The sequence below is a fragment of the Theropithecus gelada genome, chromosome 4 (assembly GCF_003255815.1).
Source record: "Theropithecus gelada isolate Dixy chromosome 4, Tgel_1.0, whole genome shotgun sequence".
Taxonomy (NCBI): domain Eukaryota; kingdom Metazoa; phylum Chordata; class Mammalia; order Primates; family Cercopithecidae; genus Theropithecus; species Theropithecus gelada.
This window is the reverse complement of record NC_037671.1, coordinates 71,287,623-71,313,428: the sequence shown is the minus strand read 5'-3', so window position 1 is coordinate 71,313,428 and position 25,806 is coordinate 71,287,623. Positions and strand designations below refer to the sequence as shown.

The following is a 25,806-nucleotide window of genomic DNA, read 5'->3' as shown; positions in this document are numbered from 1 at the left end:
TTGTGAATTGAATATTGAGACCTCTATTGATGAGGACAATTTGTAATTTTCAATATTTAGTTGCATTACTTGAACTTGTCCACATCAAAATTCTGATAATAATAAATGATTCTTATTCTTTCAACGTATTCTAGTCAGTTTTTCATTAACTCAAAGTTTTTTTTTTTTTATTTGCAAATCTGATAATTTTGCTATGCATTTTATGTACATTTTTTGAGACACAAATGAGAGTATTATTATATATCATCCGTCCCAAACTGATTCCTGTGGGATTTATATTCCCAACTCCAGCAGACTTTCTTTCCTGATAAATATTATGGTCAATTTCTTCTGTGTCTTCACCAACATATTGGAATGCATTAGCTAAATATGCCACCCATCCTTACGACTACTCTATCTGCTTTTCTTTACTATTTTACTTGCAGAATTCTGCTGGAGAATCTACAGAAATGGCAGGATTTGGTCAATTTCATAGTTACAATGTCCATGCTCAGTAAAATGCCTACAACAGAGAAAGCAGTGGTTTCTCATCTCTCATCAATCTTTTTAGCACACTCTCCACAGTGGTTACTGAAAACTTCTCTTCTGATGATTTTTTTTAACCTTTAAAGGAAAGTATGAATTAATTAACATGTACCCTTTTTTCTTCCCATTATTTCCATAAAGATGGAATTCTATTACAGCTTGAAATTTCTCTAATATTGGTCTACAAAAAAACACCATTGTGAAATTCTGGGCAATGTTCTTTACTTTATAAAGAAGTTTAAGAGTATACGGAAATGTCTGCTATCATATTTTGTTATTAAAATTTAAGATGAGCTGGGAAGAGTCAAAAATTTATTTCATGGATATCCAATTTTAGCAGTGAAATATTCTACAATTTTGACAAAAGTTCTGGAAAACATAGAAAAATATGTATAACAAGTGTTATCATTGGGAGGGGGTTAAGTTATACGAAAAATGATTGGGTGAATAAAATATGAGGTGCTTTTTTTCTCAAAAAATATATGTCTAGATGCTTAAAAGCATTCTTTTATGAGGACATGTGTAGATTCCTAAACAGTCTATAATTATAATATTCAATGAAAAAACATTTAAGGTATTTTCATTTCTTTTAATTGAGGCAGTTCAGAGGATCTAATCAGTCAGATTAATCTAATCAATCTGAAGATTACAGCACAAATATGCTTTCTACTGCCCCATTTCTTAACTTCCATTTGTTCTGTTTCTGTTTCTTGAAAAATTATTCCTATCACTTATACATATCTGAATCGTTTAAGACACATCTTAAGGTTTTCTGCTTTATAAAGCTATTCAGTCTCTCTAGCTTCATGACTGTTGTCTCCTGGTCCTTTGTTCCATATTTTGTACGGGTTATATTAAGATTCTGATATTTCATAACAGCAAGCACTTTATGCACCACTAAAACTGCTACAGTCCCCTTCCCATTGCTGAATGAATTGATTTATGAGTAGGAAGTGGAAAAAAAAGTGATCAGTATAGAAATATACTGTGATATAACCCATCTTTAAAAAATCAAACAAAATTCCTTTCTTTTTGATCCCCCCTCTTCCTGTAGACTTTTTGCTGAAAAATCTCAAGTAGTTATTTATATATCCTCTCCTCCTATTTTTTTCTGAACAAATTTGAATCAGGCTTTGTCCCCAACATTTCACTAAAACTGCCTTTTATCAGTCACCAATAACTCCACATAGCAAAATCCTGTCACTTACCAGTCCTAATCCTTTTGACCTCTCAATATGTCATGCATTTGTCAAACAATTTGATTCCTTTGTCTTGAAATACATTATTCTAATGGATTTTCCAAACTTGTGCCTCACTGGCAGGACCTTGATCCTCTTTTATCACTAAATGTTAGAGCACCTCAATGTCCAGCCCTTTGGCTTATATTCTTCCACATGAAATGAATTCCATAGATGTCTCACCTGGTTCCAAGCTTTATGTAGTATCTATATGCTGCAGATCCCAATTGTTTTCCTGCACCTTGTACTCAACCCTGGACTCCAGATTTATATATCTAGCTGTCAACTGACATATCTGCTTGGATATATCTAATAAGGCTCTCAAACATAAAGTGTTCAACCCCTCAAAACACCTGCTCCCTCTCCAGTCTTCCATATCACATCAGAGGCACCCATCTACCCAACTGCTCAGAGTAAGAACAAAATATCCAATCTTGGAAGTAAGACAAGACCAACCAACCAACCAACCAAATTGGTTTCTTGGCCACTTTTCTTGAGCATTCCCTAACGTGCTTGTGCACTGGCTAACAAGAGCACCTAAGGTCATTTGGCTGTCTACAGAAGTGTAAAATTTTGACTTAGTATTTACTTGTATAATTATAGTCCAAATATTTTATATTCTTTGTAAAGTTAGATGCTAATTTGAAAAAAAAAAAAAACTAATAAAGGGCAAATGATTACTATCTGGCCCTAGAGAGGATAACCAGTAAGTCATAGTTTCATTGACTTAGAATACATTATCCAGTTCTGAATCTAACTTAGTAATCTAATTTTAGTATTCCATTTTTCCCCAATAACTATATGTGTGTGTACAAAATTACAAGGGTTTCTTGGATCATCTTTGGAAACAGCTTGTTATACTGTTGGTTTTCTCACTAATTAATTAAAACTCCAACATTTGCTATTTTTCTGGTGATTGTTGTTTTAATTTGGAGAATTACATTCTGACAGTACTGGAAGTTCCACCAAAGACACTTAAATGAACTCTCTACTTAAGCCAATTAGCTGTGTTGTCCAAGCTGGGCATTTCATGGGCTCTATAAGCCCAAGGATGCCTTTTCCTGGCTTCTAGATTTAACCTCAAGAGGCAACAGCACAGTCTTCTTTCTGTTTTCTTTTTTCTGACTCTGGTTTTCTATGCATGTTTTGATTTTGTTTTGTTTTCTTTCTTTCTGGTTCTGGTTCTTGGCAAGACTGGCTCTGATTCTGCATTGCTTATGACTAATAATACTTTCTCAACTAGTAGCAGTAACAATAGGGAATCTACCTATGGGTGAAATCTGTCAGATGGCTGGCCAACAGATTTCAATGTCAGGAATACATTGAAAGCTGAGTGGCAGATAATAGAAAATCTAGTTTGGTAGACTTTTTGCATGTTTTTTTTTTTTTTGCATGCTACTAAAAACTCACATCACTCAAGAAATACATTGTGCACACTGAAAGAAGAAAAACCCTTTAAAGTCTAGGCTTAGTTTACTATGTTAATTTTAACCCTATAGCTGAGTGGTAATGCTGAACCTGCTAGTTCTGTTTGCTCAAAAATAATCTTTTCAATTGGTGACAAAAAAATTTCTTACTTTGTGTATACCATAGGGATAGTTGTTCAAGTAGCAAATACTAGATCTCAAGGTATTTTATTTTTATACTTCTGTTTTAAAAAAATGTTTTAATTTTCAATTTCATGGGTACATACTAGGTATATATATTTATGGGGTACATAAGATTTTTGGGGGGGCTTTTTTATCACACTTTAGGTTCTAAGATACATGTGTAGAACATGCAGGTTTGTTACATAGGTATACACGTGCCATGGTGGTTTGCTGCACCCATCAACCCATCATTTACATTAGGTATTTCTCCTAATGCTATCCATCCCCTAGCCCCTCACCCCTCAACAGGCCTTGGTGTGTGATGTTCTATACCCTGTGTTCTCATTGCTTGACTCCCACTTATGAGTAAGAACATATGGTGTTTTATTTTCTGTTCCTGTGTTAGTTTGCTGAGAATGATGATTTCCAGCTTCATCCATGTCCCTGCAAAGGACATGAACTCACCCCTTTTTATGGCTGCATAGTATTCCATGGTGTATATGTGCCACATTTTCTTTATCCAGTCTATCACTGATTGGCATTTGAGTTGGTTCCAAATCTTTGCTATTGTGAATACTGCTGTAATAAACATACATGTGCGTGTGTCTTTATAGTAGAATGGTATTTTAAATTTGATAGAACTTCTGTTCTGACTGATCTGTACAGGTAAGTACTTACATAATTCTAGCACAGAGAATTAAAGAATCCCCAGAGAATAAAGGAATTGAACTCCTAACACTTTAAAAATGCTATCCTTTTAAGAAAAATCCCTTTTCAAAAAATTGCTAACTCAGCAGAATCAAAGTGAATTCTTGAAGATAGCAAAGTAGTTTAATAATTTTGGCTTAACAGCAGGTTTATGAAAACCACAATGATATTCTACTTTAAATGTACTAGGATTGCTATAATAAAAAATAGACAATAACAAAGGTTGACTAGAATTAGGAGAAACTGGAGCCCTCAACATTGCTGATGGGGATGTAAAGTGATGCAGCTGCTTCAGAAAATATGATGGCACTTTAAATACAGGTAAACTAGAGTTACCATATGATCCAGCAATTCCATTCCTAAGTACATAAGAGAATTGAAAATATATATCCACACAAACATATATGAACTATTCCTATGAAAATTATTAGCAAAAGTCAAAAAATGGAAACAAAACAAATGCTCATCAACTGATAAACAGAGAAACAAAATGTGTTAAATCCACACAACGAAATATTATCAACCATAAAAAGAAATGAATTTTGGAACCTCATACTGATAGCTACGGAAAATGAGATCTGGTGGTAATAACACTTTGGTCCACATTATAAATTACACATATGATTTGGTATGAAATAATTAAGCATTAAATGGAAAAGGTGATAAAGTATCTATACACATTCAGCCAAATCAAAGATGCCATCAGTATTAAGACATATCATAATTTTATGTAATTTTTTTGGTGGCTTAAAACAACACAAATTTATTATCTTTCAGTTCTGGAGGTCAGAAGGCCTAAAATCAAGATGTCAGCAGGGTTATGTTCTATCTGGAGGCTCTAGAGGAGAATCTGTTTCTTTGCCTTTTCTAGTTTATATAGGCTGCCCCAATTCCTGATCTGATGGCCCCTTCCTCCATCGTCAAAGGGAACAATGGCTGGTTGCATCTTTCTCACGTGGAATCACTGTGACCTCTGCTTCTATTGTCATATATCTGTCTTTGACTGTGCTCCCTCCTTTTTTCACTTATAAGTACTCTTGTGACTACACTGGACCCACTGGATAACACTGCATAAGCTTCCTTCTTTAAAGTCAGATGATAGCAACCTTAATTCCATCTGACATCCCAATTCCCCATTTTTCTGAGGATTAGGATTTGTCGGGGGCACATTGTTCTGCCTACCAGACCAAGTAACTCTGGAATGGGGGTATGGAGTCTCTCTCCTAAGAAAGAAAAATGCTAATTAAACAATGACATGCCATCGATTGGAGAATATGCACTGACTGTATAGATGGTAAAATACAAACAAGTAATGTGGATAAAATCAATTAAATTACGGTAACAGACAAACGAATTTAAACAATAATTTTTTAAAATAATAATAAAATAACATTAAAACATCAGAAGCTTACTTTCCCAAACATAGACTGTTACTTATAGATACAGAAGTGATGGGTGATGTAAGACAATCAAACTGCACCTTCAATTGCCAGATTTTGGCTCATTATTACAATGTAAGGAGGCTGACACAACGTTTTGGAAGAGGATAAAAAATAGAAGTCCTAAAATACCTTCTTTCAGAAAGCGGGAATGTTTTCAGAAGACATGAGGGGCTATGTCAGGATCGTTCCCACTCTTCACGACAAACTTAGCTTAAAAACAGTTACAATCAATTTACATATATTCAATCCACTAAAAGAACCTAGAAGTCTACTACAATTCTATTGTAAGCCTTAAGGAGGAACAAATAGTATAAATAATAATAATGCATATAAGTTCACAATGCTGTTTACAAAAATGTTAAAAGTTAAATAACAAAAATTATATGAGTCCTGCACTTACATCTGGATCAATACACAAGTTACTAACCACAAAGAGTAGATCAATATTGTTGATCAATATTAAGAAGCCATCTCTAGGCATCCATCCTATAATTTTCAGTGGTTGTAACACAGGGACTGGTGATTAATAATCAAGGTGGCATTAAATACCTCCTAAAGGTGTCTGGTAGATCATTTTGATAATAAGAATCAGAACTGAAAAATGAACTCAAGCTAGATCACTATTTATATTCAATCTCTTCAAGTAAGCTGGACCTTAAGAAGTAATTATCCCTGTAATTTTTATGAAATCTCATTCCCGCTCACACACGTGTTGAGTTTTATGTGAAGCTACAAGTAGTCTTCAGTGTTGAGGGCTTATGCACATTTCGTTAGTTTATTCCTAGGTCTTAGATTTATTTCTAGGTATTTTATATTTCTGACTACATTACATTGATGGCATTTTATAAATTTCATTTCCTAAGGTTTGTTGCTAGTACATAAAAATAAAATTCCTTTTTATACCTATAAAACATACATATAAAATAGACACATAAAAATTGTTTTTTATATAGACTTCTAGGTCCTTTTAGTGGATTGAATATATGTAAATTGACTGTAATTGTCTTTAGCTAAGTTTGTCATGAAAATATTTTATATATTTCCTATATGTATAATCATATAAACTGTAAATAATGATCCATAAATTCATCCATCATTTATCATCCCTCTCTCTATCTGGATTCAATTTGCTAAAATTTTGTTTAGGGTCTATTTTAATGAGAGGTTTTGGCCTATTTTTTCTATCTTGCAATGTCCTTACCAAATGTATCAAGGAAAGGCTGGTATCATCGAGTTTCAAAATGTTCCTTAGGAAAAAATTGTGTAAGACAGAGTATTTATTCTTTAAATATTTGTAATTATTTATCAGGATTTACCTGGGTCAGGATATTTCTTCGTGAAAAGGTTGAAAACAATTACAGAATCATTTAAGAAACTAAATATAGAACTCTTCAGATTTTTAGTGTATTCTTATGTCATTTTTAGTAAGTTGTACTTTTCAGAAAATTTGTATATTTCATGTAAGCCAGGGTTAGGAAAATTTATTTTGTAAAGGGCCAGACAGTAAATATTTCATACTGACTCTGTTACAACTACTGGACTCTGCTGCAACCACTCAATTGTTGTGGTGGGAAAACAGCCATGGACAATATATTAGGAAATGGGCATAGATGTGTTCCAGTAAACCTTTATTCACAATAATAGGCAGTGGGCCAGATTTAGCCTGCTGGCCATAGTTTGCTCACTGTGATCTGAATCGAAAAACTTACCAGCATAAGTTGTTTATGTTATCATTTACATATCTGTATAATATGTATTATTGTCCCTTTTTCATTCAATGGTATTGGTAATTTTTATTGAGTTCATTTACTTTGATGCAACTATTGATACAGATGTAGTTCAGTCCACCACTTTCGGTTTATTTGTAGTCATTCCATCTGTTTGTTGTTTTACTTCTCCTTTTTGTCTAATTAGGTATTTTTATTATTCCACATTTTCTCAACTATTAGCATCTGAGTTGTTCATTCTTCTATTATGTTATTAGTAACTACCCTAAAGATTAAAATAAGCACTTTGACTTACTTAAATCCTCCTTAAGTTATACATTTTAACCAATTTCAAAATAATGCAAGATTTGTACAATAACTTACTTCCATTTACTCCCCTCTTACCTTTCACTTAGGTATTTTATATATTTTTCACTTCTACATATGTTTTAACTAACACAAGATGTTGTTTTTATCATTATTAACTCTTTCCAATGTTCTTCATTCTTCCTCAAGGCTAGTGCTTCCAACTGGAGATACTTTTCTTCCACATGAACTACCATTAGTATTTTTTGTAGTGCTGGTCACCTCGGGATGAATTCTCTTTGCTATCTATCTATCTATCTATCTATCTATCTATCTATCTATCTATCTATCTATCTATCTATCTATCTATCTATCTATGCATGCACTCATTTATTTCCTGAAAGACAATTCTGGGTAATATTTACTAAGCATAAAATTGCAGGTTGGACATTTTTATTTTTTCCTTTCAGCAATCTTTCTTCTGGCCATTCCACCAAATTTGGGGTCTCATAATATCTGCTGAAATTTCAGCTAGTCTAATATCTTTACTTCTCCAAAGATACTATGTCTTTTTTCCCCTGAGATTCTTTTAAGAAATGTTTTTCTTCAGTTTTCTGTACTTTGATTACAATAATGCTGATTTTTTTCTCTCTTACCTATATTATTGGGTATGTAAAGATTTCAGATTTGTAATTTGACGTCTTATATCAGTCCTGGAAAATTATCGGTTTGTATTTCAGTATTCAAGCATTGCTCTGTCATTTCCTCTCCTTCTGGGACTCTAATACATTTGAATTTTTCATCAGGTTCCACTTGTTTACGTTCTCCTCCAATTTCTCTCTCTCTCTTCTCTCTGTGCATCAACTCATATACTTTCTACTAATTAGTTCACTAATCCTTGGTTTTACTATTTCTCACATGTCATTAAACCCATCTATTACATTTAAAAAAATTTTTAAATTATAATTTAATTTTTTTAAATGGATTTCAGGTCTCTGCTAAATAATCCATTCTCCTTTGATTTCTTTAACATATTAATCACAGATATTTTAAAGGCTCCATTTGGTAACTCTTGTTAGTGTTTAGCCAGGTAGTCCTTTTTTGTTGTTGTTAAACATGACTCATACATTTTAATCAGATATAAAACTGAGTGGATGAAACCCTGTGGAGGCTCTGGATGATATTATTTTCCTCCAAAATAGGTAAAATTCTCATCTGATTGACAGAAAGATTTCGTCTTGTTCTTGTACAAAGTTTCGTTTTAAAGATTTGCTATTACTCACAGAGTGTAATGCTTATTTCTAGAGTTTGGCCCTTCTGAGATACGTAAAAGAACCAAAGGTGTTTGTCACACCCCTCTAACTATGGGAACTTGAAGTCCAATCCATCTCCCCAGCACTGGCAGCTGCTGGAATTTGTGCTTGGCTCTTTGGCCTTCCAGCTGCTGCTTTTTGTTTGCTTTCCCGGAACCTTCGCTGTGCATAGACAGCTAATTGGTCAACGTATGAGGGAAATCTACAGCAAAATTTGAAACTTTCCACCCTCACAATTTCCAGTTTCTCTGTCAGTGTCTGAACTGTGAAATTTATTTTCTCAGCCTAGTAAGTAAGAACACTGCTCTCTGCTTAAGGCTCTATTATCCCATGTCATCAAATTGGAAAGTAACCTCAGAGGAAACTAGGATGAATTTACCACTTACTTTGTGTTTTCCCCTCCTTTCAAAAATTGAAACTACTCAAATTTCTGCCTGCTTTGTTGCTCTCAAATGCCTTCCAATAGTTTTTGCTGTTGTTGTTCATTGTTTGTTCTTGTTTAGCTTTTATAGTTTTATATGTGGAGAAGTTAGTATGATATAAACTACACTGTCATGCCTGGGGAACTGTGACCATGTCATATTGCTGCTTATTTTTGAATGGTAGAAGTAGACCAGTTATGTTGTTATCAAAATCTTCATAGGGTTTCATAATGAAGACATACGTTAAAATCATGCTATAGCAATTTATTTGTAAATTAAACTGAATAGCTTTTGCCACATTGATTCCTATATACAGTCCCCCAATACCCTGCTTCTGCCACAGAATGGCAGACCTGAGATGGTCCTCTTGAGTTCATGTAGTCTGCTACTCTAGAGGTACAAAATACTGTTTCGAGGTACTCCAGGGCAAAAACTTCCCCTAGCTCCTACATGTTCTAGAAGGGAATTTTTCGTTGGGCCTTTTAAAGCTGTGGTATTTATTTTAGAGAGCTTTACATTCTGTTCAATAGCTGAATAAATAAGCATCTACTTTTGGCATTTCCTCTCATTTTGGTCCACATTTCACTGAATTTGAAAACTGCTTTCTATAGTTTATAATTTACAGATGTGGTTAAATCCTAGTTTCACGTTAGATGGAGTTTTTAGTCTTTTTAGTCTTCTTATAAAATTGAGGTGAGTAAACACATCTGTTCTCTGTAACTTTAAATCTGTGATCATGAGGTCTCTTTGAGAAGTAAAATGAGTAGGACTTGATGACTCATTTGAACATGCATTCCCACTGGGAGTGACACTGTCCTCAGAAGGGGATAACTGATTCTTGGTGAAGGTAGAGGGAACAAAAAAATCTTAAGATAATAGGTTAGTGGTCCTCCAAAGGCTCACAGTATACAAATAGTATGTCTGTAGTATTAAAATTTCATGTGGGGAGGGCAATTAGGAAAGGAACACCTAAAAGATTCCTTAGGGGAGTGATAATAAAAAAAGATTGAGAATCATTGAATTAGGAGGAGGACTGGGGAGAGGTAAAAATCTGGGTGGCTTCCAGTTTTTCGATTTGAGAACTGGGTGGATAATGGCGTAAAAAGCATATAATTATTCTGTTCAAATATTAAACAAGCCAATAATGTTTTCACACTTGTTCTAAGAAATGTTGTTTTACAAGTAACCAGTTAAAAATATATATGCTCATGTATTTCTATTGTAAATGCAACACATACAAAAACAAATACATATTTAAACAAAAGCTGATATACATACTCAGTGAATACCAAAACATGAGAAAACAATTACTTACATCATGTATGGACCATAAAACTATATAAATGAGTCACAAATAATAAAGTCATAAAATTAAAGATGAATACACACAAATGCTGCCTTGATGTATCTGTTGTAGTTTACAAAGTAACAAATAATACAATTAATTATTTCAGATGATTCAGAAAACTTTGAAAATATTTCCACTAATTACAAGAAAACAGCATGTATGTCATCTTGGGGATACATTAAGGTCTATGCTTTCTTTATTCATTACGCTGCATAAGTAGTATGTATACAGTTAGCAAATACCAATCAATCCACACTTGGTTATCATGTCTGTGCTTTAGGATAGTCCAGCTGAAATCAAGGTAATCATATGTTAAAATGAGTAAAGAAACAAAGCTTTAAATGATTATCTAAATGAATAAAAAAGATAAAGTAAAAATATACTTTAAAAGTTTTCCTACATTGCTTTAAATTGAACAGATATCAAGATTAGTATAAAAAGAGTAGTATAAAGTCTATTAACTGTACAAGCTGAAGTAATGAGCTTGGAAATAATATATATTTCTTTGGACAATCTATATAATGTTATTTAAAGCTAAAATGCTAAAAAACAATAACAAGTATTTAATCTATCTCATATACCAAGTGTATAGTAAACATAATATATAGTAGAAAAACAGACCAACTCAGACCAATATAGAACAATCTACTAGTTTTCTTTTTCTTTGAAATTTGTTTTTTCTTAGTGTATTATACTGAAGTCTCACTACACATTGCATAATCCTTCCGCCAAATTACGGTACTATCTGAATTTTAAAAACAGGTAATAACTAGAGAAGTAGAACCACATCTCATATTTTAATTTTTTCCTTGGAAGTAACAGCACTAGAATTTACTGTGCCATATATTTTGGTTTACAATATGTTTTTAAAGCAGCAGTGCCTAGCTTCCTTTTTAAAAATAAACTACTTCACAGACTTCTGTTGTATTAAACAAATACCAGTAGAACTGCTTTAGTTGAAGTTGCTGAAGTCCTGCAGTCTAGGAATTCTCCTGCCTGTTTAGTTTTTCTCCTGCTCCTTGGACAGTTTTCTCCTGTCTATGAGGCAATTCTTGGAGACAATAAGGAGCATCAGAACACCAACAGTCCATGGGCATGACTTTGAAAACCACTCTAATAAAACTGAACTCTTCAAGTGTCAAATCCAACAGTTAAATTCATCCAGCTCACCATGAAGCACCGTGAAGTGGATAAGTTAAATATTAGTATCAAAATTCAAATTTTAAATGCTGTTGCACTATATTATGTTTTAGCCATCTCTCATAAGACATTCAAAGATGACTTTCAAAAGTATAAAGTAATTAATCTAATACTTCATACCATGTATGCAGTAACTGAGTTATGAAGCACAATGCTATATTTTCAAAGTATTCTGATATACACTATTTCATTTTATTCTCAAACAGTCCTGTAAGGTAAGAGTGGCAGGTATGATTCACATTTTTCAGACGAATATACATTTAATATTATTATTACATTTGTATGAAAATCCACTAAAAACATAGATCTAGGAATCATGTGTGTTTTGTTTTATACCAGATAGTACACAGCACCTGCATATAAGACGTACCCAATAAATGACTGGTGAATAAGTAAATGAATAAATGTACGAATAAATGAAAAAAAAATCAAGGTCTAAAGAAGTTGTACACTTGTTGAATGAAGCTCTCAATATTGGTTAGTAAAAGTACTGAGCCATAGCTGATGGAACCAAAGATTCACATCTGAGTCAAAAGCAGTCTTTAAGGGCAGGCTTGGTAGAATTCACATTGTCCTGGCATGGGAACTCTGATCACAAGATGCTCTTTATTCAGCAATCACTAACCACTCCCTTAACTTGAGACTCACTTCATTCTTCTCCTTTATATTCAACTATCCTCTGAGACTTCAGAATCTCTTTCTCAGTTTGAGCTGTATCTGCCTTTACCTCCCACATTAGTTCTTCATTCCCCGCTTCCATTCCACCTCATGACTGAAATGGTCCTGTCTCTGCTGGTGTTCTCTTCTTTCCCAAAAGTTTTACAGCTCTTGGCTCCTTTTACCATCTCCTTCTATGTTCCTCATTGTTATTTTTTTTAAGCCCCTTAGATATTACTTCCAGTTCAAGATCCAACTCTGTTTGCTCTGCCTTGGCATTTGCCATCTAACCTGGAATAAAGTCTCTAGGGCCATGATCCTTCTTTCTTTTCACACCTACATGTTTTTTCTTATTTATTATTTTAAAATATTATCCTTTTCGAGTGAGCAAATGTAAAAAAAAATTTTTTTTTAAATGGTAACACATCAAATACGAACTATTTCTGGCAGTATGGTAGATGATATATTCTGATTCCAAAAAATCCTTTCACTTCCAAATGCCTATTCATTATGATGGGAAAATTACAACAAATGCCTGTTAAAATACAAACTTGAGGTCACAAGAAAGAAAGGCATATCTCCTTAGCCAAAAACCAAATGAGAACTAAAACAGGTTGGAAAGTGAATGATGAATGTCTTTGGAAATATTGCAGGTCTAGTGAGGAGTTAGAACAGAAATCCTCATGAGTCAAGACCCTTAAAGAACAACAAGGAAAAATGTGTATCTCAGTCTAAGCTCTCATAGAACCTCACTGGCGGCTTTCTAATGTACTTTTCTCAGAGAGGAGAATGATCCAGAATGAAGGTCTAAGATGCATGAAAAATGATTAGCAAAGAAACTAGAATGCATATGGTTTACTATAAGACATTTAAAAAAATAACATGCAATAAGGGGAAAATGAACCAATCTATAATTAAAACTTTGTACAAGAATATGCAAATGCGGGAGGGACAGTAGCACAGCTAAGCATATGACAGTCATTTTTTTCCCTAGGAGGAAGTAGAGGTAAGTATTAACTTCAAATTAACTACTTAACACAATTTATAAACTTGAGAAACTAGTCAGTAAAAATCACAGAAACTGCATGATTTCCAGTGTAATGGAGGGGGGAAATGAAAGAAAAATAATTCAATTAAAAAACAATCAGGAAAGAGAAAAAATAGAATAAGAAAAATTAAAAGCATACACCGATATAGAATTCTAAGTCTATAAGAAATCAAAATAAATGCAAATTGATAAGCTAGCCAAATTAAATGATAGAGATTGTGTGGTTAGAAAAAAATTAAATCTAGCTATTTGCTGTTTACACGAGTATAACACATTGGTCATAGAAAAGTTGACACAAAAAGATGTGAACAGTGAATAGTTAGATTGAACACTAACTGAAAATAGCTTGTGTTATCATGTAGGAAAACTGACTTTAAAACAAAATAATATTATAGGAATAAAGAGATTTATTACATAATAACAAAAGGTTAAATCGCCAGAAAGACAAAAGAAATTCTGAACTTGAACCTAATTATCTCATATAAGAAGAAATGAACAGAATAAAAAAAAACTTGACAACTCCTCTTCATAGATTCTGACTGAGCATTTTCAGTAAATACCAAATCAAATAGGCAAAAGAGTAGTAAAATAACTGAAGTTCTGAATGGTTTGGATAATAAGCTTCATGTATTGGATATATAGATAACTCTAACTGAAGATTTAGAGATATACATTCTTCTCAACCACATGTGTAATATATACAAAAATGACCCAAAAAGTAGGTGACAGATCAAACTTCAAAAACTTCAAATAATCAATATCAAACACAACACACTCTGACCACAATGCCATTAAGGCAGTTAAGTTAGAAATAAATAAAAAAACTCCATACTTTTGGAAATTTAAAGACTTACTTCTAAATGATTAATAAATAAAAAGGAAATAAAAATGTGAAGAAATTTAAATATACTTAAAATTACATAAAAAATGAATATATTACAAACCAAAATTGGTGAGATAAAGATAAAGCCACATTTCAAGGGAAGGAAAGTTAAACTTATTTATAATAATACAGTATTAGAAAAAATAGAACAATGAATTTCATTCTTACAAAAGCAACATGCAGAAAATATAAAAAAAGATGCCAATCATGACATCAAAAATGTATGGTATGTATAATTATATCTACAACAGCTATACATAAACTTTATTGAGAAAAATGTAAAGTTTCACTGAGAGACATTAAAAAAAATCAATTGAGATATACGTTGTTGGAAGGCACAATCTTCTAAAGATTCTGATTACCCATAAATCAATTTATACATTTAATATAGTTCCAAACTAAGGATTTATTCCATAGAACTTGATACACTTATTCTAAAATCAATATGTAAGAACAAAGGACAAAAACAGCCATGACACTCCTGCTAATGAACAAGAATAAGGTTGGGCATGGTAGCTCACACTTGTAATTCCAATACTTTCAGGAGCTGAGGTATGTGGATTGCTTGAGCCCAGGTGTTCAAGACCAGCCTAGGCAACATGACAAAACCCTATCTCTACCAGAAAAAAAAAAAAACAAAAATTAGCCAGGTGTGGTGGCACGCTCCTGTAGTCCCTGCTACTTGGGAGGCTGAGGTGGGAGGATTAATTGAGCCAGGAGGTGGAGGCTGCAATGAGCTGTGACTGTGCCACTGTACTCCAGCTTGGGTGATAGAACAAGATCCCTTTCTCAAAAGAAAAAAAAAATAATAAGAATAAGAATAAAACAGGCAGATTTGCACTACTATGGTATGTATTATTAGTTATATCAATAAGCTGTATGAATTATGACAGAGTGGTTTTAGTACAGGAATAGACATTAGATACACCAAAGAAATGCAGGCTAGAAATAGACTTAGTGTTTGTAAAGTCTTGACAAAGGACAGAGCAGCATTTAGATCAGTGAAAGACTGGGCCTAAAATACAAAGTGACTGATTTGGAAAGGTAAAATGAGATTCAGATACAATGGTAATATTTGATTTTTTAAGCTTGGTGGTAGTTACCTAAGCCTTTATTATTATTTATACATTTCGTGTATCTTAAATATTGCATTACGAATTACAAAAAAAGTTTAGGTTAAATGCAGGAAAGTGTTTTTGAGCTAGGCTAGCAGCTTCTCAATTCTGGCTCTACCACTTACTGGTCATGTGAACTCAACAGCTGCTTTACCTTTATCTGTGAAATGAGATTACTAGCAATTACATGACACGGCTCTTTAGCAGTAACAATACTGCATATAAGTCACCTATCAGAATACCTGGTCTACTTATAAAGGATACTTAATAAATAACAATATTCTTTTACATTAAAATGTAATAATATAGATGCTATGGAAAAACTTATGAAAGTGACACATCAAGTAGGTATTTGGGAAGCACTGATTTGGAGTACTAAAGGATATTGTATATATTCCAAATATGTTAATTGTTGCAGAAATATGAATACTTGCCCAAAGAGAGGGTATTTAATGTTGATAACCAGAGTTCATGCCTGGGGACCACTAAAACAATTAGTTACCAGTTGACATAACATTGCTAGGCTCATAATAAGCATTTGGTTTTCTAATATGCAAACATAAACATATAAACACACATTTATAGCACATGAGGTCTTCCTCAAGGGCAACTTATTTGACCTTTTTTTTTTTTTGACATGTTGTAATTACTACAAAGACCAGTTATATTAACGATGTTCAATGCCGTATTAGCTATCCAATGGCAAAATGATTAGCTTAAGAAGGCTTCAATATGTTACAAAAATAATCTAATTTAGTCTAAGAAAGAAAATAAAGCTACAGGAAATTACATTTCTACAAATAATGAGATGTTGCACGATGTACTTTTAAAACGCCATAAACAATGTGTAGTTATTTTCTCTAAGGTAACAGTCTTTAAGATCTAATTGTGCATGGTCATATCTACAAATATAACCCCATCTTGATATTATTGGTTTGTATTAAATTTTGAAAACTTTATTATAACTGACCATTGTCATTGTCTATTATACAGTAAAATTCACCTTACATGTCACTGAACTTCCCAGAATTTGATTAAACATATGTTAGTAAATCTATAATAAACTCACAGAGTATAAAGGTAAAAACAAAGCATTCTGCAGCTGTCTCAAACTGTACCAGTGATGCTTACTTCAAACTGCAGCCTTAAATGGTTTGGAAGGAAGAACCTAACCAGGAAAAGTTACCTGTCCCAAAAGTTATGTATTTGGCTATTATCAAGACTTTTGGGTTACATGTATTCACAGCTCAAGCAGTATTTTGATTATGGTATGAATATAACAATGCCACTATGAATATAACAATGCCAATTTATATATATGGCACAGTGATTGATTCAGTCATATGGTATGTTAGTAAGTATAATATAGTAATTTATTAATATATTTGCCATACATCTAGAGTCTTTTTAAAGGGTACATGTCACATTCTTTCTGTCCAGCTTTAATCTATTTACAGGAAAGAGTAGTGGGAATGGTTCATCAACCTTGAACTATCAAAATGTTATGAAACGAAACACTAGAAAAAAAACTAAAATAAATTTTTTTCTCATATATTTAGTATTTTTCACTGTGTTCAGATTCATCTTTCCTTGTCATCTAATTTCTAAAATATTTTCTTCTCTTTTTTAGTATTTTCGTAGATCTCAATAAACTTTGTTTTTCCATAGGACAACAGACAGGCAGGCAAAACTAAGTGTGGATAGCTAAAATAAAAGAAATAAAATAATAATAATAATCCCTTTTGTTCACTCTTGATTACATCTGATGTTAGTAGGCATAATAATTAGTGAGCATATAAAATAAAAGTTTCATTGATTTTAGCTATTAAAATAGCAAGCAATTTTGTAGTTAAGTACTTTTCATACGCTATCACAAAAATCCAAGGATTACTTTTGAATTTTATCCTGTCTTCTCTTACTGAATTGAAGAAATATTGTGAAATAGGAGGCATTTGAAATTATTTTCCATAACACTTTTCAAACATAACTGTAATATCAAGATTGATATTCCAGAAGATATTAACTTCTACATTTGCTATCACAACTTAAAATATCAAATAATTTAACCTACATTGTTTTAAAATCCTCAAATAAATAGAAGAATATTCCTTTCAGTATATGCTTACTGATTATTATGCCTACTGACATCAAATGCCAAATTTTACTAAATGTATAGTTGTGGACCCTGCAAAGCCCCAAGGCCAAGGGGAACTTCTGGGCGGTTGACATAAGCCTGATCCCAGCAGAGTCGCTATGGTGGCAGAGCACAGCCCTGTGTAGGTGTTGGCAGAAATGGGGTGCACGCGGAGCCTTCACCAAGGACCTGGGGCCCTACTTGCTGCAAGGTGTGCCCAGTCCCCTGCTGCCACCCAGTGAGGGCTTCAGCATCAAGTCCCTGCTAGGGGACTCTGGGGAGGAGGCACCCTGGTCCCATAGAGCAGCCCAGCTCCTTCAGGCACGGGGAGCAGTGGGGAGGAGGTGGTGCCCACCCCACCCCTGCCCTCTTCTGAGAGGCCTCTGTGGCCCCTCTGCCCCCTTCCCAGCCCCGTAAGAATGGAGAGGGAGGCTTCCCAGCAGGGAGCCATGGGGCCCTCGACCTTCTCCACAGAGCCTACGGCCTGGTCTCTCCACTTACTGCAGGACACCTCAGTTCCTGGGTGGCTGTCCATTGGGGGACACAGAGCCTCCCTCTAGGGGCAGCTGCTCACCTCCTACTTGCCTATCTACACTCCCAATGTGGTAATGCCCTTGGCACCATCACCCACCTACTGCCCCCAGTGTCCACTATCAACTGGCCCTGCCTACTGGGGGGGTGGCCTCTGAAACCTGAGGGCCCCCAGGACTGCTCTGGGATCTAGATGTCCTCTTCCAGGAGGTGCCACCCAACAAAAGCATCTATGACGTTTGGGTCAGTCACCCTTGGGACCTGGCAGCTCCTGCCCCAGGCTGGTTGCTCTCTTGGTGCAGCCCACGAGGCTCCTAAGGCAGGGGCTCCTCCTCTCTCCACCTCCCACCCCCAGCTTGTTGATAGGGAGCCAATGCCAGGAGGGTGTCTATGACCACAGCAGACTCAAACCACCAGGCAGCAGCCTTGCTAAGTGTCCACAGTATTTACTGGACTACCCCACGCGTGGCTGTGGCCCAGCTGGGCATGACCCTGATCCTGGTCAGTCATGCCTCTGTTTCCCCTATGCCAGAGGCAAGGCTGGAGGAGCAGGGCTGAGTCTGGAATAGCCCTTTCATGTCTCCTCTTCTCAGTCCACCACCCATCCATCACCAGGTGTCACCTCCCCTCCCGTGCTCCAGGCTGGGGGAGGGAGAGCCTAAGGGTAGATCCAGCCTGAAGTCCTGCCCTCTGTCATCTGTCTGGGAAGGAGGTAGCACCTTTTCTGGGGAAAAGGTTAGGGAGTAGACTGGACCCTACATGGTCTTGGTGGGGGGAAGATAACAGGAATTTACATTGTTTTTTTGTTTGTTTGTCTTTTAAAAAAGATAATAAAGTCCTTATACATGATAGGAACTAAAAACTTTGCTGCTTATTATTACAACTTATATGTAAATATATTCTATCATAATTCATTAGCTTTGTTCATCTTTTAACCATGAACCTGAGTAAACAGAACTATAAAAATTATGCAGATGTTAGTTGCTAAAAAATAAATAAGAAACAGTAATATATTAAGAAAAATTATTCCTCATAGTGTTACCTATAAGGGCAGGGAACATTTATATCTGAAGAGCCTGCAAGGCTTGTTCACAGGATTTTGATGCTTTTATGTTGATGTCATTTTATTTTTTATCATTTCAAACTATCCTTTCTCAGGTTTTTACCACGGGATTGACGACAGAAGAAAAATAACTTCGTGTGTGTGTGTGTGTTTGTGTGTGTATTGCTGCATGTGTGTCTATAAGAATATGTAGACAGAAGAAAGCATATGAAAGGATAATTTGTCTATGAATGTCAGAAGACGTGTCACATCTTATTTTTTTCTCTCTATTCTTCCTAATTATTCTAAGATCAAATATGTACCACATATGACAAATCACTGACATACAGCATGAGATTACAAGAAAAGTAGCTCTTCATGTTAGCTTAAGGTTAAATTTGTTTAACTATTAGCTGTAGTGCTTAAATTTACATAATCCACTTACATAAAATAAACTCTCAGTTTATATGGGTTTTAAACTACAAAGAAGGGAAAGGAAGCTGAAAACAAAAAAGTCCTTAGAGAAAATAGATTTATCACTAAGAAGTTTCTTTGTACTCTTTCCAGGTCCACCCCTCTTCCCACCATCTTCACTAAATATGAAAATTCATATGAAGCAATGAAGGAAAAAAATCCTCTATCTTTTGCTTCTTGTCATGATATAGTTACAGTCCATGCTGATTTGTTGAGTTGCCGTGTTCCCCACAAAGTAACACCGGTTCCAATACGCTACTAACATGTAGATTCCCCCATTCTCCTTGTATAAAATCAGTCTCTTGACATTGTTTCCCTATTCTTTCTAAAAGAAATTGCATAGCCAAATTTTATAGGAAGATAAATTTCTGAAGAATTCTACTTCTGAAATTTTAGGAGAATAAAAATGAACTCACAAGTTATTCTATGCAATTGCTTAGTAATACAAATTCTATTCACTAGTAATACTTTAAAGCATAGGGCTCAAGGTACTTGGCTCTACAGTGAATATAAACAAAAATTACTTAAAAAGGTAAAAAAATACTTTTTTTAAAGTAAAAACAAAGTCCTTGGTTAGGTCCTATTTATTACATTCTTTGGTATTCAATAGTTTTTAAAACATTCTATCTTATTAAGAATTTAATAAAAAGGAATCTATAAGAATACTTCTTACCCCTTGATCTTAAACAGCTTAATATGGCTACGTTCTTGAGCTCTTATAATTCTTCCTTAAACTTTAAAGAACTGTACATTCTTTCAGAATCAAATGCTGAGAACACCAAAAGTAAAGATAAAACATTTTCTACTAATATCTTTATCAGTTGAAATTGCTCGTTAGATTATCAGAGTATGAAATTGTTAAATAACAGCAGGCTGATTACTTTTAATTTGCTTCAACAAACAAGAGAGAATCTTCAAAATACAATTCATTGTACATCACCAAAATGTGCACTAACATCAGACTTTCAGAGTACTGGAAAAGTGTTTGTTCCTATTTTTAACACTTATGTTTATTGGACCTCTCATCAACCCCACAATTCCTCCAACTGTAATAAATATTTAGGTTACACAACTATAACTATATGAAACTTTGACTTCTGAAAACTAGTAAAGAACTAATACAAAATATGCTTTGTCCATAATCAATCTGCTTTAGTTTAGATAGTACTTGGATGTCTGGGGTCTTTTTCCTTTCGGCAGGGTATTTGTCTTTGAAGAACACAAAAGCACTACTGGTGACTCAAACAAAATTGATGCAAATGCCTTACAATTCATGTAACATAACTAGGGATATATATTTTGTTATACATCCACTACAACCCCACATACACCCATATACACACACACACACCCATGTTGATTTATTTGTATAGCTGTTATACTATAATGACATTGTTGAGTAATTGCAACAAAGACTGTCCTGCAAAGCCTGAAATATTTACTATCTGTCCCTTTACAGAATACACTTTCTGATGTTGGACTAAAGGAAGAGAATTTAATATTAGAGGAAACTACTACAAATGTGACTCAGAGTGATCTCTAAACTTATGACTAGGGTTATAAGCTGTATCTGATAGTAGTCCATCCTAAACATTCTGTTGGCAATACTACATAGTAGTCGATCAATACTTAACCCACTGTGACCTAAACTGTATTACAGAAAAAATATTCAGGAAGCTACTTGTATTTTTATACCACAGATAAAGATCCAGCTTATATAAACAGTATTGCCAACTCACCTGATTCTACCCCTGGGGCGCTCAGATTGCTCTGACATAAAGCTTGTGCTGCTGAGGCGTGAGGCACTGCTGGTTCGGGAAATGGCGGACACATCACTGACATCACTATCTGATGATTTGGCAGAGACGTTATCACAGCTTCTGTACTGATCTTTATGTATGTTATACTAAAGATTAAAAACAAGAAAGTGTGAGCTCCATCATTAGACCATGGAAAAGACAAAGATGGTGAGATGAATGACTACTTAGCCCACACCAAATAAAGGTGTACCTTCATAAAAGTAGGTGTAGAATCTAAAATAATCCAAATGCTAACATATGATTTCAAGTATAAAAACATTATCCTTTGAGTGGTAAGAGATGGCTTAGGAAGACTGAAATATAAATTAAACACAATCATTAAATGCTTGATTAGAAAATTCATTAAATTATTTGTATACACTTAAAACCTCAAAAGTGTATTATTCATTGTTTTCTAGTACATATGCTTCTCTTTTTTGTTTTCATTTTCATTCTTGTCCATTTTATTCACCTTCTACTTTAGTCAAAGCACAGGCTGAGCATTCCTAATCAAAAAATTCAAAATCTGAAGTGCTCCAAAATCTTTTTGAGCACCGACATGATGCACAAAAGAAATGTTCACTGGAACATTTTGGATTTTCAGATTAGGATGCTCAACTGGAAAATATACAATGTATATGGTACAAATATACCAAAATATGAAAAAAAAATCCAAAATATCAAACACCTCTGGTCCCACACATTTTGAGTAAGGGATGCTTGACCTGTATAGACTGGTTCCATCTGTACATACTTTTTGATACTTTCTGAAACTAGTCAATTTAGTTAAATACTTGGCAAGACATTATAGTGTCTAACATTTCTTAAAAATATATAAATTTTCAAAAACAAGGCCTGATACAGACTGAGTAAAGAGGTAGTGACTGGTCTTTACCTTTCTACTATGGCTTCATTAGACGGTTTCAGATTTAACCTAACTTAGAATCAGAATTAGAATACTGGATCCCTATTAAAATTTCATTGTACGTTATATCTTATATTCAAAGATGTCTTTAAATTTGTCTCTGATATTCATTGCCTAAAATTTTAGGAATCAAGTAAAAGATTAAAATATGCAAAGCTGTCAAAGCAATTATCTACTCTTATTTCTACTTCACTGTCTTATTGTGATGAATCACACAGTGAATAGCTTATGTATTACATATTATTTATATACATGTTATAATTGTAATAAATAGGTTACATAACTATAAATAACTGAAAGATACCTAAAATGTAAGTAGTTCTCTTAGATACTGGAAGGTAAGATACTATAACTTCTTTTGTAAAACAAAATAACATATGGGTGTTTGTTTTTCGCAAGCAATTAATTTTAGATTTATGAGAAATTAAGTATGAAAATATCAAATGTTTATTAAATCTGTAGAAAAAGTCATCTATCCTTTGTGATGTTCCATGTCAGAGGAATTTTAATGAATTTGAACTATCTTGCCAAAACATACTAAATTAACTGATGCTACAACCTGGGTGTATATGTACTAAAAAGAAGATTAGACAATAACACTTAAAAAATTATCCTAGAGAAAGGTCTCATGTTTATTCAATAATTTCTTATATGAGAGTAGTTTACGATTGAAACATTTAAATGTGAGTTTCGTTTTTGTTTTTGGAGACACATTCTCCCCTGTTGCTCAGGGTGGAGTGCAGTGACGTGATCTTGGCTCACTCCAACCTCTGCCTCCCAGATTCAAGCAATTCTCCTGCCTCAGCCTCCCAAGTAGCTGGGACTACAGGCGCAGGCTGCCACACCTGGCTAGTTTTTTGTATTTTAGTAGAGATGGGGTTTTACCGTGTTACCCAGGCTGATCTTAAACTCCTGAGCTCAGGCAATCCACTCGCCTTGGCCTTCCTGAATGTGAGTTTCATTTCTTTGCCTCTCATGTGTATGTGTTCGTAAAATAATTTCATATCAGACATGAAAATAATTCCCAATATATAGGATATATATACAATTATTTTTCCCAAGGATTTTTCATAACTGTGTGATTTATCTCTCAAGGTCATATGCCAAATTAGAATTTAAAGGAAATTCATATATGTTATTGTATCTAAACTGAGCTATATTTATATGATTTCATGTTTGATCTAAAATTAATGTGATTTAAGATAATGTACTGAAAGCAATGTGACAATATGGTTTACCAGCAAAATCAGTTATATTTAATAACATGATTCTGACTGACACAATTCATTTTAATCAGATCTGTTTTCAGTTTACAGGTATATGTGCTAAAAATTCAATTATGTTTACAGAGTAAAACCTGAATTTAACACTGTTGCTGCATTACAAACACAACTCCTATATTGTTGGTTTTCTGAAACACTGTGCTAAAAGAGAGATGCTATGTAATTATAGTTTCCAAATGTATTGGAATGATACCTTGCCCATGACAGAACATAAAATATTCTCTGTTCCAGGTGTCAGTATTGTGCTGACACCCAGAGCAAATGCTCCCCTTATTTGATATTTGACAATATTAAGCAATGTACACTAAAGCATATAGGTATGTGAATGTATATGAAAATATTTTTCCAACTAAAGTATTTTTAGTTGGAAATAAGCCAAAAGATGGCTTTACTTAAGCCACCTTTTCTTCAACCTTTTTGTATACAGACCTTGGTTATTCCAGAAAGTGGACAAAAAGGGATTTCAAAAATTATGCCATAATAAATTGTTCTACATTGAGATAAAGAACAATCTATCATTCTGATATGATATCACAGTTTTAATCACATTGATTATTTGAAGAAAGTGAAATACTTTTATATTCACTTTTAACTATTTAATATGTTAACATTTTAATCACTTTGAATTTCATCAGGCATGATCTGTTAAATTTCAAATGTAACAATTTAATATTTTAATGCAAATACATAAAATATATTTTGAAGAACATAATTCCTCAGGAGGAATTTATACCGATCCTACAGAGGGAAAATAAGTCATTGATGTGAGAGAAATAATAAAATACTACTATTCTTAGAAGTAAGTAATAATAAACACTCTTCAGCTACCTACAAAACCCATCACATCACTCTTGGTTGCTGTTCTTGGGTTACAGAAACATAAACATTCTTTAAATTGTGAGTGCCTAAATGTGATTTCACTTCCTTATTATGAATTTCACTTCATCATTAAGGCATGCAACTCTGTATAACACCAATAAAAAAATAGAATGGTGACACATTTCAAGGATACCTAAGCAGCATCATTGTGCTTTTTCAAAAGCAAAGTTAGTGCTAATTCCTTACTCAGGATGGATGTTAGGGTCATTTAATCTTCTAAAAGAGGTACTAGGTTTCAAGAAGCATCTCAGGAATTATAGCTGTCTGACAATGTTTTGCCCTGAAAAAAGTCCAGCTCTACTAGTGGTTGATTAAAAGTATTCTGAGAATGGTTAACTAACTTCTGCTTGGTATAAATTTCAACTAAGGTTTGTAGCTTCATCCAAAATGTCAAATGGATTAAGATACTAAAAAAGAGTCAGTAAAAGACTAAAGTTCAAAATTTAATCAATATAAAATTTGTGCCAATACTGGCTCTTAATTATAGCCATAAAATAGATCTTTGTAAAATAGTTATAAAATACGTGATGTAAAATAATAAAAATGAAAAAGATAATTTCTCAAGTATATGCAAAAGGTCTGAATTAACAAAAATGGCTACTGAAAACAAAAAATTCTATTGTGTTAGTATATAATATAAATATTAGAGATGTGGAGAGTATTTTATCTTCTACTTGACATATAAGAAAACGTTAATCATTTATTTTATCTTATATAATTTCCTATCCTATATTCTTACAAGTTTTTAAAGCTACCATAACTTTGATCTCATATTTAGCTATTATAATTTTATTTAACATAGTAGTATCTATTCAGTAAGAGTCATAGTACTATATCTGAAAGTAATAGGTTTTAAAATATTCAAATACAATAAGAGAGAGGAAAGGAAAAAGGGTGCCTGTGCAAAGGAGGGAGGAAGGACAGAATATGCTAATTTAATTTTTATGTAAATTGAAAGCCACATGGGAACCTAGAGTAATGTGTTCATTTCAATGATATAAGTAGAACAAAGTCATTCCCTAAGTCCCAAATCCATTGTTCTAGGCCTCTTCACTATACAGACAGGCTCTACTAATTTTAATACAAATTTTAATAAATTACCTCTTTGCTTCTGAGCCCCCGTTTTCATAAATTTGGTAAATAAGTGAGCTGGAGTAGATTTTGAGGTATTTTCAAGTTTTTAATGTTATGAGTCAGAGAATTTGGAGTCTGCCAAACAAGATACACCTACCTTTGGTT

The 25,806-nt window shown here is 33.7% G+C and overlaps 1 protein-coding gene and 1 pseudogene across 50 annotated transcripts in view; one reads left to right on the top strand and one right to left on the bottom strand.

Moving 5' to 3' along the window:
* The window catches only part of RIMS1 (regulating synaptic membrane exocytosis 1), a 491,301-nt gene that overhangs the window by 65,941 nt on the left and 399,554 nt on the right, over nt 1-25,806 (bottom strand). For 44 of the 50 annotated variants that reach the window (XM_025382124.1, XM_025382126.1, XM_025382128.1 and 41 more), the window contains one exon: nt 21,421-21,587. The exons of the other annotated variants lie outside the window; for them this stretch is intronic. In XM_025382124.1, the coding sequence (XP_025237909.1) occupies nt 21,421-21,587 (167 nt within the window). The remainder of the gene's footprint in view (nt 1-21,420; nt 21,588-25,806) is intronic. 50 annotated transcript variants of the gene reach the window in all.
* On the top strand, nt 17,652-18,483 carry LOC112622120 (annotated as a pseudogene).